Here is a 16,737-nt window from a genome sequence, read left to right as displayed (position 1 = left end):
AAACTTTGCTAAGTCGACACAGTAGTATGCTTTCAACTGAGAGAGCGTAATGAGCTCGATAACGTCACACTCACTATTGGGAAGATCGCTAAAATGCCGAAGCCGCTCTAATCTCGCTTCAGGAAGAAAGTTATGCTCAACATTTACTACAAAACAAAGAGAATATAAAGTTAGTTCAATTGCCGGACTAGGAAATATTCTTTAGTCGCACAAAGATCGGAGTCTTACTAGCTTCTGAAGCAAAAGTACCAGTCTCCTCAAACTTTTAGAAAAAATATTGTGAGTCCCAGTTCAGAATCCCCTTTGGGACTTCGACCAAACCATTAAAATGTACTTTCCTCACCTTTGAGAGGTAGTACGTTTGGTCCTTACTCTTCTTCAATCTATACAAGTGGACGAGCTCTTCTAAATATAGCTCACCCAGATTAGCTATCATATGTGCTATGTACATGCCTATTATTATTATATACGAGTTCCATGTCAATTGGAGAGGAGTAATACCAAACCTATTTAGGACGTTGGCAATGAAAAAAAGAGGGAGAACAGACATCCAACACCTCAAGACGGTATCTAAAATCGTCTTCCAACCTACGGGGGGATTTTTTCAGGAGAAATCTCCTGGAGCCCTTGATAGAAGTTGAGTCGCATAAATGTTTGTTATGTGTTCAATATCCTCGGCCCCAATTGAGGAACTTGGTTCCTTCCGAGGCCTTTGTACCAGAGACTTCTTTGGTGGAGGGATCTCTATAGAAGTGTGATCTGAAGAACCCACAACATCGTTGTCCGAGCTCTTCACTATGCAATCCTTAGAAACCTTTAGGGCTACTTCCCCACAAACAGCTGAGGTTGCAGGGGAATCAAAGAGTCAATCTATGCTGTGGGTGTTGGAGGAAGACATGATGGAAGATTGCCTCTGGGTACTTGAAACATAAGCGAGCAAGTGTCAGAGCTCAAAAATTTGGTGACCTATCCATACTTTGCTTTTAGTTCAGGCCCTTAGGATAGCTCGCATTGATCAACAAATACAAGCAAGCTACCAGGATTTCAACGGCCACCTCCTAAAACACTTCTAAAACCCAAACCAATGGGTATACACACACACAAAAAAAAAACCCTAAAAAGGCTAATGTGGCCACGATAATGGCCACCCTCAATAGCAAAGAATGTTTAAAATGAGTGAGAGAGAAGAAAGAAGCCTTACTGGAGTGTAAAAGTGGTGGGAGTTCGCCATAAAATCGACGTGAAGTTGAGAGAGCAACGACGGAGCAAAAGCAAAGAAAGTTTGAATATTTTTGCAAGTGTGAATTTCTGATGTAGGATGCCCGCTTTTATAGTGGTGAGCATAGGAGACGAAGAGACGGGACTCGACCTTGACCGTCGATCTTCGACAAATCTCAGCCCTCTATTCATCAAGCAATCTTGACTGCTCAAAGTGACCACGTGTCTATCATCCACAAGGGCGACCAACCGTCAGACTTCTACAATCAAAACCGTTGCCTTACGTTGCCTTAACTTCATGCGTGGACAACTATAGTTGCCCATGCGCGACGAAAAGTAACTACAAAAGCCGGCTGCATTTAATGCTACACGACCGCATGGAAATTACTCACCTGCCCCTCATTTCAAATTCTGAGTTTATCGCGAATGTCACAGCGGAAAAACGCCTACGTCTAGTTCACATCGATTGAAATTAAGTTTGATTCATGAAGTTTAGCCAAACTTGCATTCAACATACAACCTGTGAAGTCCGAGCTTAATATCAAATCAAGCAACTAATCTTCGAAGCTCGAAACGAGCACCAAACACTAGGGGGTAGATGTTGTGTGTGTTTTTGCCATTAAGCTCGGAGAAGTCAGAGTTCTACAAGGTTATAGTTCAACCCAAAATCAATTCGGCTCAAGCACTTATCTAACCCAACATAAGTTCGTCGAGACGAGACATAGCTTGACCCAACATAAGCTAGTCACAACTAACCTTGACAGTTATTCAAGCAAATCTCAAGTAAGCTCAGATCCCAGATATTTCAGAAGAAATCAAATCAACAGCAATGATAGCGCTTAGCACTCAATCGTCAGAATATCGAAGTTGCATTTCAATCTTAATTGTAATTCATTTAATTTCGTTCTTTCCTTTGTAAAAAAAACTTGTATATAAACCCCTTCCAACAATGGAAAAGGGTTTAACAAATTGATATAGGCATTATAATATTTTCTTGTAAGCTCTCGAAGCAAATAAGAAGAACTGTGGACGTAGGCTCAAGTTCTAACTTGCCGAACCACTTTAAAAATCTTTTTTTGTCTTTACATTATTTCCATTACATTCATTACATTGCTGATTATTCGTAATCATGCACACATCGATTCTGATTCCACCAAGGTGAATCAGATCGCTCTAGTTTGTGTAATTCTTGCATCAACATAAAGTTTCTTGTATAAATTAATATTAAAAATAATTAGATGAGTTAAATAAATTAATAATAAAATTATTTTTATATTATTTATTTTTATTTATTAAATAATACATAATTTTTATATATGTAATCATCCACTTATTTTGTATTATACAGAACTTTTATACCTTTTAATATTATTCATTTTAAATAGTGATCATACAATTCGCGAAATTAATAAAATTTTGCTATGTTGGCAATTATTTATAAATTATTTATCTCCTTGCATAATTAGAGAATAGGTTTGATGAAAGAAAATAATATTGAGTGGAAATGTTATAGGTTAGAAATATCTAATGTAAAAACCTTGTTTAATTTATAATTGTTATCGAATTAGTGGAATGAATGAGAAAATGTTTATAAAATTAAAGTGGCAATTGTATTCAGTAGCGGATCCAGAAATTCTTGTTAGGGTGGGCCAAAATAAAATGTAATAGCATATAATATTCATATTCTATGTTTTTAGTTGAAATTGACATAAAAGGAAAAAAAAATTGCATATAAATATTTTTTTTTAAATTTGAGGGTGGGCCATGTATACTCTAGATCCGCCCCTGATTGTATTTCGCCTGTTTTCCTCTGTTCAACTGTATTTCGTTCATATTTGGGAACAAAAACTATTGAGTTATGAGAAAAATTGTTTTCAAATTAAACCATATTAACATATTTAAAAAGAAAAATTGGTGTGAAGAGTAATATTCTAAGTAGCAACAAGTCAGCTAATATAAGTCTTCAGCGGTCTGCTTAAGATTGGTGGGATTCTCCTTCTTACGAGATTATCTGTATTTTCCATCACCGGTATTCCTAAATAAGTAATTTAGTTGATTTACATTAACTTGTATTTAATATTTTAATTTCTTCTGCTTAAGCTAATAGAGATTATCATGCATTTTGGTTTAGCTTCCTTTTATTTAGTTGATGTACATTAACTTATATTCAATATTTTAATTTTTTCTGCATGAGTAAATAAATATCATGCAGTTTGGTTTAGCGTCCTTTTATTAATTATAAATTAATCTTGTAATTGAGAGTCCTTTGAAAATTCGGGGTAACACTCACCATATCCCATAACTAGATGTCATATTTTCTCCTTTTCTTTTAAATCTCTTTTCCCTCTTTCCACTGAGGTTAATGTGAAAAAAAAGAAAGGTAGTAAATGCCTATGCCTATGCCAATGATAAACTAATTAATTTACTTTTTGTCCAAGTGTTTATTAAGAGTAGTAAATATGAAATGTTGTAAGCAAACCCTTATGTGGGAGGCAGTTATCTGAGGAAAATGAAAAATTATACACTTTGTTTAAGGAGGAAAAATTTTATCTGTCGTGAATGTCCATAATTTTTCATTTATTATTTTTTCTTTTTTGGATGGTAACAGGCAAAAGTAAAAGACAAAAATTAAGGAAAAATTTTTATTAAAAAATATGAAAATTCTTATCATTTTTTTTTTTAAAACTATTTCAGAATTCAGGTCATCCATGTTAATTGATGGTATCTAACTATGTCTTCACTTCACCCCCCAAAAAAAACAAAAATTAGAACTTAATGGTATAGCAAGCCAAGAGAAAAATCAAAGATGAAAACATTTATTTTGATTGTTAAGGAGAACCTTTTTTTTTTTTCAATAAAACTCGACCATAAAACTTAGAAATTAACACTCTCCTGCGGTCTAGGTCTTCATGCATGCTGATAATCCGTGGATTATACAGTTTTCATTCGACCTTTTAGTCGGATTTCAGGTACTTTGTAGTGCATTTTGACCTGAATTTTTGCTTAATTCTTGACATTTTGTGTTTCAGGTTAAAATGGATATTTTGAGCAAATAAGGGTGAAGATTTGATTCTAACTAAGGGATTCATCTTTTGGGGAGATTTCTTATCTTTTATCTCATTTTCATTATGTTGAGCTTGATTGATTTCGTTATTCGTTTTTGTATTGTTGATTTAGCTATGAACTAACCCATTTTGGGTTAGGGTTTTGATGGTAGTTTGGATTTTTAATGGGTTAAGTGTTTGATTGTTTTATATTCATATGAGTATGCTCTGGTTGTGTGTTTACTCTGAGTTTTAATGCTTTATGTGATGAACATGATAAGATTGAGAAATGAATCATGTTAGGCTTCTTGGGTAGTCACCATTATAGTATTGGATGCTAGAGATAGATTCATGAATTAATGAAATCATTGTAGGATTCTTTTGCTTAATGAGTTTGGAATTGTTAACCTTCAAATTGTTGGATGCGGAAGGTTAATAAGGATGAATAGGAAAACATAGCCCGAGAGGGTATGTTTAACACCGTAGTCAGTTCGATTTACAACCATGGCGTATGAATGTGAATGTAGTGTAATTTTTAGGTTTAACCCATAAAATCCAAATGAAGTCAAAACCCTACCCGTTTTGCTTGAATTGATTATCCGTATTTTCATTTTTGCATTCTTAGTTAAATTTTAGTTTAAAAGTTGTTGTTAAGTTTAATTAGAATTAGCTCCCATCAATCCAAAGTTTTCGGTTGCTCCAACTTGAAAACGGTAGAAAACTTAGTGCTTAGCTAACAATCCTCGTGGGAACGATACTCTACTCATCATTTTATTACTTGTGCGATTAGTATACTTGCTACATTTGCATGTTGTAGGAAATACGCATCACATGCCCACCACTACCAGGACTTATTTCATGCACTTATTTTGTTTACAATTATTCACCGCGTAGAGTTTGCTCTCTCTCTCTCTCTCTCTCTCTAACCTTGACCCAAGACCAAAAACTGTCGTCTCATACCTATTCTCCTTCAACCTGCAGGCATCTTCCCTGGAAATATCAAACAAGTTCGCGACATCCTATTAAATGGTGAAGTCTATGACGTCGTTTAAAGCCAAGTAAAACGCTGCTGTTTTGCTCATTAAATTCAAGTTGATCTCAGCCCTTCATGAAGCAAGATCTGACGGCTTCAGTTCACTCAATGGTCAACGATATAAAAGAGGTTGTTTTTCTCAGTTTTGCTACAGTCTGTTTTCGTTTATTTTCTCTATAAAACACGATAGAAACCTGGGGTTAAGGTTTGTCACTCAATTGGTTCTTCTTTGTGTGAATCTGTATAGCGTCTTGATTGAGGGCTAGGAGTTCCTTCAAGGGTAATAAGCACTCTAGTGGTTGTACAGGTTTGCGGGTATAAAGGGGAGAGGGGTGAGTGATTGATTGTGTTGTTGGTAGAGAGTGAGGTTCGATTGTAATCTGTATCATTCGAAGTGATTAATCATAGTGCAAGGAGCTCCATATTCTAGAGCTCAACGTGGATGTAACTAGTTCTATATTGAACAAGCGAACCACGATATATCGTTGTGTGTTGCTTGATTCTTTTGCTGTTTGATTTGATCTGAGTATTGGTGTTTAGTTTTGACATATTAGGCTTAGTTTACAACAGTGGTATCAGAGCCAACACTCTCGGGTTTAGATATTCTTGAAATCGATCCAAATTGGCAGAGTCGTGAAATTAAGGTTTTTTGTCAAAATTGGGGGCTTTTTATTTAGGGAAGTTCTTGACCTCTAGGGTCCTGAATCTTCAGTCTTCGGTTTAATTCTTGAACATCAAAGGTTGTTTTTGTCTCTAAAGGTCAAATCAAAGAAAGTCAACCAAGATCAAGAGAACATAATCTTAGGGTTTGTTGCTGAACAAAATGATGAGCACTATCACACGTGTAAAGATATCCCAGTACGATGGGAAGATGGATTTCAATACTTGGAAGAAGAAGATGAAGGTTCTTCTATCTCACAATAAGGTGGGAATAGCACTGGAGAAGGATGCAACCAAGTGGTCCGAAGAAAAGGTGAAAAAGAAAGCAGAGATAGACGAAGAAGCATAAAATATGATCATCATGAACTTATCAGATAATGTTTTGCAAAATGTAGATGATCTGGACACACCGATCAAGCTTTGGGGTAAACTCGAAACTTTATATGCATTACAGTCTGCTCCTAATTTAGCATTCTTGAAAGGTGCTCTGTTTTCTTACAAAACGGATGTCTCTAAGTCATTAGAAGAAAACTTAGATGAATTTCTAAAAATGACACTAGTACTAAAAGGAACTAATCAGGAATTAGGGGATTCGAGTCTTGCAATGATTTTATTAAAATCGTTACCTAATGAATACTTAATGGTAAAAAATGCATTGCAGTACACTGGAACAGTCCCTAGTGTTGATCTGATAACAGCTGGGTTAAAATCCAGAGAACTTGAGTTGAAAATACAAAAAAGAAATGGGAATAATCTTTTTGTAAAGGGCAGACAAGAAACTGGATACTTAGGCAAAGATAGTGGAAAAACTATCCAACAGAATTTAGGTTCAAGGAATAGTAAGAAAGGGAAAGCCTATAACAATAAACCTAAATCAGAGACAAGAAAATGTTTCCACTGCAACAAGCCTAGACACATTAAAAAGAACTGTTATGAGTGGATTAAGAAGCAAAAACAGTTTAGTACTGAAAGTAACATAGCATCCTCTAGTAATAGCATTGAAATTACTGAAGCCCTCACTGTATCTAGTTCTGAAATTGCAAATGAATGGGTGTTAGACTTAGGGTGTTCATTCCATATGAGTCCTAACAAAACCTAGTTTCAAAATTTGATAAATGGTGAACCTGAAACTGTGTTTATGGGCAATAACCACTCCTGTAGGGTCTAAAGTGTTGGTAATATCACTATTAGGCTTAACAGTGGCAAACTCATAATGTTAACCAAAGTAAGATATATACCAGAGCTTAAGCGTGACCTAATCTCACTAGGCACACTAGATGAAGCTGGCTGTAGCTATAGGGCTAAAAATGGATACATTTCTGTTTACAAGAATGATCAAATTCTACTTGAAGGTGTTAAGAGGCATGGTTTGTATATTCTATGTGGTCAGTACTATAAACTGACTGTTAATTCTGCTTTCATATCTACTAACATTTCAATTGCAGAAAAGTGGCATCTAAGGATAGGCCATATAGGCCAAACTGGTATGAACTCCCTTAAACAGCAGGGTTATTTTGGAAACGACAATGTGTCAAACCTAGGTTTCTGTGAAACATGTGTCATGGGTAAACAGCACAGGCTGAGTTTCCCAAAAGGAACTCACCTGTCTGTGAATTGTCTAGAATACTTACATGCTGACCTATGGGGTCCTAAGAGAGTCAAAACACATGGGGGCAATAGTTATTTTCTAGCTATAGTAGATGATTACAGTAGGAAGGTGTGGGTATACCTCCTTAGATCCAAGGATGAGGCCCTAAGTAAGTTCAAGGGCTGGAAAACTTTAGTAGAAAACCAAGTGGAGGAAAAAAGTGAAGGCCCTCAAAACTGATAATGGTTTGGAGTTCTGTAATACTGAGTTTGATACATACTGTAGAGACTATAGAATTTTAAGACATAGGATAGTTAGGAGAACTCCCCAGCAAAATGGAGTTGCTGAGAGGATGAATATGACACTGTTAGAGAAGGTCAGGTGTCTTTTATTCACAGTTGGTCTGCCTAAGTCTTTTTGGGGGGAGGCTTTAACCATTGCTGCCTATTTAGTAAATAGGACACCTTCCAATGCAACAGGCTTTATATGCCCTAAAGAAAGATGGTCAGGAAGAAAACCATCACTTAATCACCTAAGAGTGTTTGGATGTGCAGCTTATGCACACACCACAGATGGGAAATTAGAACCCAAGTCCCTTAGATGTGTGTTCTTAGGGTATCAAGAAGGGACCAAGGGATATAGGCTATAGGAGAGAGAGGCTCTAAGGATTAAGGTCATCATTAGTAGAGATGTAGTATTTGACGAGTGTGTGTTTCCTTGCAGGGTTACTAACACTAATGCAGGTACCTCAAGCCACCAAGTGGAGAACTCACAACAACCGAGAGTACTCAGTTTGAGGTGGAGTCAATCAACCAACAGGAACCTGGAACTACCACTGATGGACCAGAACCTAAACTTGAGCTCTCACCCATTGACACTGATCCTAATGGTGAAGGTGAAAATGAGGAAAATACAGAGAAGGTCCAATAAGAGGACTTGGCCCAATACCAACTAGCTAGAGACAGAGCAAGGAGGGAGATAAGACCACCTGCAAGGTTCAACTATGCTGATCTTATCTACACAACACTACTTGCTGGTGTAGAGGTTCAGAGGACAGAACCTGATTCTTATGAAGATGCCATAAACTCAAAAGACAGCAAGAAATGGCTCACTGCAATGAATGAGGAGATGGATTCTCTAAGGCAGAACAAAACCTGGACTTTGGTTTCAAAACCCAAAGACAAAAAGCTAATGGAATGCAAGTGGCTATATAAGCTGAAGGAGGGCATTAACAAGACTGACCCACCAAGATATAAGGCCAGGTTGGTGGCCAAAGGCTACACACAAAGGGCAGGTATCGATTTTAGTAAAAAAAAATTCTCCTGTTGTTAAATTCAAAACTATAAGGCTGATGTTATCTATAGTAGCACATCATGATCTAGAGTTAGAGCAATTAGATGTAAAAACTACATTTTTGCATGGGGAATTAGAAGAACATATTTATATGAGTCAACCCATGGGGTTTAGGGATAAACACTTTCCTAACCATGTATGTTTGCTGCATAAATCTTTGTATGGTCTTAAACAATCAGCTAGGTAGTGGTACAAGAGGTTTGACTCTTTCATAGTAGGTATAGGCTTCACTAGAAGTGATCATGATATTTGTTTTTACTTTGCATATGTGGATACAAATCCTGTATATCTATTACTATACGTTGATGACATGCTATTAAACAGTAAATCCAAGGCCCATATTGATGAGTTGAAAGGAAAATTGCATGCTGAATTTCATATGAAGGATTTAGGCTGTGCAAAGAAGATATTAGGAATGCTAATAGAGAGAAATATAAAAATTGCAGTTTAAAACTCCATCAGATGCCTTACCTGCAGAAACTAGTGCTAAAATTTGGAATGAATGACTTTAAATGTGCCACAATGCCTCTAGCTAGTCATTTCATCCTTAGTAAGGCTCAAAGCCCAAAAACTGAATCTGAAAGGTTAAAGATGGAATCCATACCCTATGCAAATGCAATAGGCTCTGTCATGTATGCCATGATTAGTACAAGACCTGACTTATCCTATTCAATATCACTACTAAGTAGGTTCATGTCAAACCCTGGATGTGAACACTGGAGTGCTTTAAAATGGCTTATTAGATACATTAGAAGTATTGTGCATATTGGTTTAAATTTCTGTAAAAGAAACTCCTCACTTGATCTGGTTGGGTATGTAGACTCTGATTTTGCAGGTGATAGAGACTCACGGAAGTCCACAACAGCCTATCACTTTACCCTGGGAGGTAACTGTATCAGTTAGAAGTCTCAATTATAGCCACTGGTAGCACTGTCCACAACTGAAGCGGAATATGTGGCTGTAACAGATGCATTCAAAGAAGCCATATGGCTTCAAGGATTCCTGAAAGAGGCCAAGCTGCTGGATGGAACAGTGACTGTCTATTCAGACAATCAGAGTGTCATTCACTTGGGAAGGAATCCCGTATACCATGAGAGGACCAAACACGTAGATGTGAGGTACCATTTTGTAAGGGATATGATCTCAAAAAGAGAGGTGAACCTGATGAAGATCCCAACTGAAAATAATCCTGCTGACATGGGAACCAAGGGTGTAACACTTGCAAAGTTCAATCACTGCTTGAACTTATTGCATGTGGAATAACCAATTAGAGCCAAGAATGAATATGGATAATGCTTGTTGCACAGAAGAAGATATTGCTAGAGAAACAGCCACAGACTTCAAGGTGGAAATTGTTAAATGGTGAAGTCTGCAATGTCGTTTAAAGCCAAGTAAAACGCTGCCATTTTGCTCATTAAACTCAAGTTGATCTCAGCCCTTCAGTGAAGCAAGATCTAACTGCTTCAGTTCACTTAGTGGTCAACGATATAAAAGAGGCTGTTTTTCTTAGTTTTGCTATAGTCTGTTTTCATTTATTTTCTCTGTAAAACACGATAGAAACCTGGGGTTAGGGTTTGTCACTCAATTGGTTCTTCTTTGTGTGAATCTATATAGAGTCTAGATTGAGGGCTGGGAGTTCCTTTAAGGGTAGTAAGCACTCTAGTAGTTGTACAGGTTTGCGGGTATAAAGGGGAGAGGAGTGAGTGATTGATTGTGTTGTTGGCAGAGAGTGGGGTTCGATTGTAATCTGTATCATTAGAAGTAATTAATCATAGTGCAGCGAGCTCCATATTTTGGAGCTCAATGTGAATGTAACTTATTTTATATTGAACAAGCGAACCACGGTATATCGTTGTGTATTACTTGATTCTTTTGCTGTTTGATTTTATTTGAGTATTGGTGTTTAGTTTTGATAGATTAGGCTTAGTTTACAACACATCCAATGGTATCCCTCTAAACACTGAGCCACGTCCCGCCAGCTGGCTGGTCTTTGCCTGTCCATTGGTCTTGAATGATACCCACTCGAATTCGTCGCTGCTTGCTTTCTTCAGCACAGCGTAGTTCTGTGGAACAACCACCAGCTGACCCTCACGAATTTCGTCGTCGAATACCGACTCTTCGTTCTCCGAGACTATTTGCTTCCTGCCATTGCCCCTTATGACATAGACTACGCTGTAGGCATTCAAGTTCCAGTGAGGTGCCAAGATAGCATTCTGAAAGCTGCAAGTAAAAGTTAGCAAATTCAATTTCAAAATAATTTGGACACGCGCACTGTGATATGCTATATGACTTAAATTATCTTCTTACCCTGGAAAGCACGCCTTTCTCTGCGCTAAGCTGGAGGTATCTTAGGATGGGAAGGTTGAAGGCATTGATGCTGGTGATGCGTCCACCATGTGGGTTATAGACGTCAGCACGTGATGGGTCATTGATGTTGTGCTTCAGTGTCATTGTGCAGAAGGTTTCCTCTAACCTATTATTGTTTCTCTGTCTTCGCTCTCTTTCTTCGAATTCTAGTTCTTGTTCTTGTCTGTGTGGTGTTAGTACCTCAAGATCCTCCTGAACTCTGACAATAATGCCCCTCTGCCTCTTCTCTCGTTGGAGTTTCCTGGCTAGCTGAGTGTCTATGTTGAAAGATTGTGCGAGGATCTCCTCGTCGAAGGCGCTTAAGATATTGTTGCTTTGCTGTCCTTGCTGGCCTCTTCTGCTGCTTTGGCTTTGTCTCCTGCTCTGACCACCACCTTGAATTTCTTGTTGTGGGCTTCCTCCCAGGAAGAATTTCTGCAAACACACATCGAAATGAAAGAATAAATTATCCATGAACAAAATTCTGATAATGCTAAAGTAGAATTAATTTGTACCCTCGATTGCTGGTCGAGCTGGTTCTCGGAATTGCCAACGTCGACGAGTGAGACCAAAACAAGCCGAGAGTGGCCATTGTTATAAATCCAGTGAGCTACTCCTGAAGGCAATGCAATGATATCACCCTCCCGGATATGCCTGACCTTTTGGTATTGCTCTCCTGTTTGACTCCTTTCTGATCTTGAGAACCTTGACCGGGACTGTGACTGTGATTCATCTTGGAATGTCTCCGGACAACCCGGGAATACAGCTTCATGGATACCCCTACCTGAATTGACCGTAACAAATATATATTTCAATATGTTAGTAACATATTAACATGTAAATACATATTACAGAAATATAAAAACCAGTTATCAATTTGCCTTGAACAACGTAGACAAGCTGAGGAGCATTGTTGTATGAAGGCACTAAGAGGCCTCTCTTCTGGATAGTGTGGCGAAGCACAGCAACATTAGCGCATTGTATAGTTGTTCTTCATTCTGGTCCCAGAACTCGGTGACACCAGCCTCTGATTGAACCCTCCTCCGGGGCTCAAGAGCATTGAGGTTCTGGATTTGGCATTGAGTCTGGAAGCGTTGCTGCTGTTGTTGTTGCTGTGAATTTACAACCTGTTCTATCTGAGCAAAACTGCAATGAAACAGAAGAAGAAAACCAAGACTAAAAAAGAGTAAAGAAGAGAAACCCATTGTAGCTAGAGACAATAGAAAGAGAAGCTTTAATTGTGAAGAAGAGGAGTAGAGAGGGATGGTATTTATAGGTAAAAAACATATTAGAAGCTTCAGGACGTGGCGAATGGTTTTATTCAAGTGTTTTGGTTTTTATGCATATGGAAATGTTATGCATTGCTGCTGAGGTTAACTTGCTTACGCATAATAGATTGTTTTGGGTACGTGGAATATTCATTCTATCGAATGAATGTAGATGGATTTCGAGTCTCTGGGGGCAATGGAACATATTCGAATGCCGAAAGTTCCATATGACGTGTTCTAGATTTCTTCGATCTTTGTGTACCTTCTTCCTGATATTGTCTGTATTAATTTCCATGTTTCAATAACTTGAAAATTACTGCTTATTTAGCCTAATCGTAAATGAGTGAGAATACACAAAATTAATTATTTGATATTATTTCTTATTATCATTTTTTTTTATTTCTATTTACTAAATATTTAGTATCTTTTTATTTGTATTAATCCACTAATTTATGTTATATTAATTTGTATATAAAAATTAGAGGACTTGTATATCTTCTAACATTATCATTTTATGAAGATATCATATAAAGCACTTAGCTAATACTCCCTCCGTTTCATTTTAATAGACGTTTTAGGAAAGTATTTTTTTGCCAAAATAAAAGTCATTTGACTACTCCGTCCTCTCTTTCTTCCTCGATGAATTCCCCTATCCTTTGTATTTCAATTTTCTTTGCCCTCATTTCCACTCTCTCTTTTTCCATGTCTGTCCCTTATCTTCTCTCTCTCTTTCTTTTTTAAATGCAAGTGAAGAGCAGCGAGAGAATCAAAATTTTCTCACTACAATTTCAGTGAAAGAGACAGTATGGGAAGAGAAGAGAGAGAAATTTGTTTTCTTAAAAATTGTGCAAGGTCTACATCACTTAAAAAGAAACGAAGGGAGTATAAGATTGTGCTATGTTGACCACATCATTTTAAAGACTGTTGATCGCTTTTATTGTTAAAGATAAAAAGATGGATGAAAGAAAAAATAATACATTTATATTTTACATATAAGTTTCATGCATAGCGGACTCTTCCTTTTAACTAAATATATTTATTTAAAGGTGAGATTATGTTACATTTGAAAAAATATATTTTTTGATGAGTTCATCGCACCACTTTTTTAACTTTTTCTTAAAAAAAATATATTTATTTAAAAAGGTGAGATTATTTAAACTTAAATAGCTTAGTCTTTCATCAATTAGAAGATTAGAAAGAAGATATTTTAGAATGAGTTAGAAAAAATATATAAAAATTATATTTTTTCAATAAGAGGTTAAAAAGAGTTTTGATGAATTCAAATCATTCATGGCTCTTTTACAATCTACTTATTATAGGCTCTCTGTTTCAATTAGCCCTTTTTATTTTTTAAATATGCTATTTTTATTTTTCGCTTTTGTACTATATTTTCTAAATATATCATTTTTTTTTAAATTCAAATTTACAAATTTAAATCAAGTCACCTCTCGCTATCCCTTGTGGCTGGGATTTCATAAGTTAGCACAATTTGTATTACTTATTTTAGACATGTCTTATCTAGTAGTAGATCACTTATATCCTTCTATAAAATGGATTATTCATCATCATGCTGTTCTCGGTCTTCAACTAATCATCCTATAATTCCTATTGCCTTCCTGCCTAATTAGTCTTCATTAATTACTGCAAAATTCTGTGTTTCATATCAATTTTATTGAGCTGAGCCAACTACTGCTGAGCCTCATCATTTGACGCATCAAAAGCGCAAAATGAAAAATCAAATTATAAAAATTCAGCGAGAGGTTAGAGATGACAGAAGAAACATATTTTTGATTGGTAAGAGAAAACATTATTATTTATTGAACTTGTCCATAAAACTTGAGTACATTCTCCCGCAGCTAAGATCAAGATGCTCACTTAGGGTTTATTTCATAGTCTTACCTCTACATACATATATAGCGTACGTTAAGTACAAGACTTTGATTACCATCACACACCACACTTAGCTTAGTTTCTCTGCCTCTGTGATCTTGAACCTGGAGCAAAAATTGTCATCTCAGACCTACTCTCCTTCAAGTTCCAGGCATCTTCCCTGGAAATATCAAACGAGTTCTGTATCACATCCAGTGGTAGTCCTCTCATCACTGAGATACGTCCAGCCAGCTGGCTAATCTTGGCAAGTCCGTTGGTCTTGAATGATACCCATTCGAATCCATCGCTGCTTGCTCTCTTCACCACTGCAAAATTTTGTGGAACAACCACCAGCTGACCCTCACGAATTTCCTCGTCGAATACGGATTCTCCATTCTCCGAGACAATTTGCATCCTGCCGTTGCCTCTTGTGATGTACACTATGCTGTGGGCATTCATGTTCCAGTGTGGTGCCATGATAGCATTCTGCATGCATAAAAATCAATAAGGTTATCAATTAATTAAGGAAGAATTGCATTAGGGTTTATAAGGAGAAAGTGGATAGAATAAATTATTATTTTTTCTTAATTACCTGGTAAAGCACGCCTTTCTCAACGCTAAGCTGGAGGAATCTGAGGATGGGAAGGTTTAAGGCATTGATGCTGGTAACGCGTCCACCACGTGGGTTATAGACGTCAGCGCGTGATGGGTCATTGATGTTGAGCTTCAGCGTCATTGTGCAGAAGGTTTCCTCTAACCCATTATCGGAGTATTCTTTTTCTTGTCTCTGTGGTGATAGTACCTGAAGATCCTCCTTGACTCTGACAATAATGCCCCTCTGCTTCTCCTCTCTCTGCAATTTTTTGACTAGCTGAGTGTCAATGTTGAAAGATTGTGCGAGTATCTCCTCGTCAAAGGCGCTCAAAATATTGTTGCTTTGCTGTCCTTGCTGGCCATTTCTGCTGCTTCGGCTTTGGCTCCAGCTCTGACCACCACCTTGAATTTCTTGTTGTGGGCTTCCACCAAGGACGAATTTCTTCAAAATGAATAATTTACAGAATTATAGACAATATTGCTATATATACTAAGTAAATTCATAGAATTAATGTTGATTTTGTTACCCTAAGGTACTGGTCGAGCTGGTTCTCGGAATTGCCAACGTCCGCAAGTGCGACCAAAACAAGCTTGGACTGGCCATTGTTATAAATCCAGTGAGCTACTCCTGCAGGCAATGCAATGACATCACCCTCCCGGATATGCCTGACCTTTTGGTGCTGTTCTCCTGATTGCTGACTCCTTTCTGATCTTGAGTGCTGTGACCGTGACTGTGACTGTGACTGTGATTCTTCTTGGAATGTCTCAGGACAACCTGGGAATACAGCTCCATGAATGCCACTACCTGAATTGACCATTACAAAAATGTTATTTTCATATGTTAGGATAATATCAAAATGTAATTACAGATGTATATCACATCTTAACGTTAGAAAAAATAAGCATTGAATTTGCCTTGAACAACGTAGACTAGCTCAGGAGCATTGTTGTATGAAGGGACTAAGAGTCCTCTGCTCTGGATAGTGTGGCGAAACACAGCGACATTAGCGCATTGTAGTTGTTCCTCATTCTGGTCCCAGAACTCGGTAACACCGGCCTCAGATTCAATCCTCCTCTTGGGTTCAAGAGCATTGAGGTTCTGGATTTGGCATTGAGTCTGGAAGCGTTGCTGCTGTTGTCGTTGCTGTGAATTTACAACCTGTTCTATCTGAGCAAAACTGCAATGAAAGAGAAGAAGAAAGCCAAGACTAAAAGAGAGCAAAGAAGAGTAACCCATGATTAGCTAGGTAGAGAGAATAGAATCAGAGATTGTTGTGAAGAAGATGACTACAGAGGGTGGTATTTATAGGTGAAAAAAGTGGTAGATGATTCGGAACGTGGCGAATGTTTTTGTTCAAGTATTTTGGTTTTCATGCATGCGAAAATGTCATTACGTGTAGTGTATCGCTGTATAAGCCCTGGCTTGTTAACACATAATAGATTCGATAGGGGTAAGTGGTGGTGTTTTGCTGAAAAAATTGCATGCGGAGTTTGGTATATTCTCGGATGCGGAAGATGGTTCATTCTCGTCCATATCCTTTTCCAGGGGCTAAAAGTTTCATCGATTTTTGAGTAAGTTCTTTTTTATATTGGCTGCATTCGTATGTTGTATGGTTGCCAGACCTCAAATCTTTGACACAAGACCACTAATGGTTTTTGGTTCGGCAGCAGGTGGCAAAGATTCTCTGTGAAGAGCTCGATATTTGTCATGTTCACCTTTGATACAGCTCCGTTTCATGTTATCTGAAAGTAGTAAAGTATATT

The 16,737-nt window shown here is 37.3% G+C and overlaps 1 protein-coding gene and 1 pseudogene across 1 annotated transcript; both read right to left on the bottom strand.

Annotated features, from left to right (window-relative positions):
* Nucleotides 1-604: 604 nt before the first annotated feature.
* Nucleotides 605-12,447, bottom strand: LOC116129538 (annotated as a pseudogene).
* Nucleotides 12,448-14,294: 1,847 nt separating this feature from the next.
* LOC116129644 (legumin B-like) lies at nucleotides 14,295-16,228 on the bottom strand. Its single transcript, XM_031415375.1, has 4 exons — nucleotides 15,889-16,228; nucleotides 15,501-15,778; nucleotides 14,972-15,415; nucleotides 14,295-14,865 (listed from the first exon to the last, which is right to left on the bottom strand). The coding sequence occupies exons 1-4, from the start codon at nucleotides 16,208-16,210 to the stop codon at nucleotides 14,476-14,478; spliced, it is 1,434 nt and encodes a 477-aa protein (XP_031271235.1). The 5' UTR covers nucleotides 16,211-16,228; the 3' UTR covers nucleotides 14,295-14,475.
* Nucleotides 16,229-16,737: the final 509 nt, after the last annotated feature.

The sequence above is a fragment of the Pistacia vera genome, unplaced genomic scaffold (assembly GCF_008641045.1).
Source record: "Pistacia vera cultivar Batoury unplaced genomic scaffold, PisVer_v2 Contig212, whole genome shotgun sequence".
Lineage (NCBI taxonomy): Eukaryota > Viridiplantae > Streptophyta > Magnoliopsida > Sapindales > Anacardiaceae > Pistacia > Pistacia vera.
Note: the sequence above shows the minus strand (reverse complement) of the source record. Positions and strands in the feature narration are given on the sequence as shown.

Excerpts from the sequence above, each read along its gene's own strand:
- LOC116129644 (XM_031415375.1), bottom strand. The coding sequence starts at position 16,210 with ATGGGTTACTCTTCTTTGCTCTCTTTTAGTCTTGGCTTTCTTCTTCTC. Across the intron at positions 15,779-15,888 it reads GCTAGTCTACGTTGTTCAAG|GTAGTGGCATTCATGGAGCT; the intron begins GCAAATTCAATG and ends TGGTCAATTCAG. Across the intron at positions 14,866-14,971 it reads AGAAAGGCGTGCTTTACCAG|AATGCTATCATGGCACCACA; the intron begins GTAATTAAGAAA and ends TTATGCATGCAG.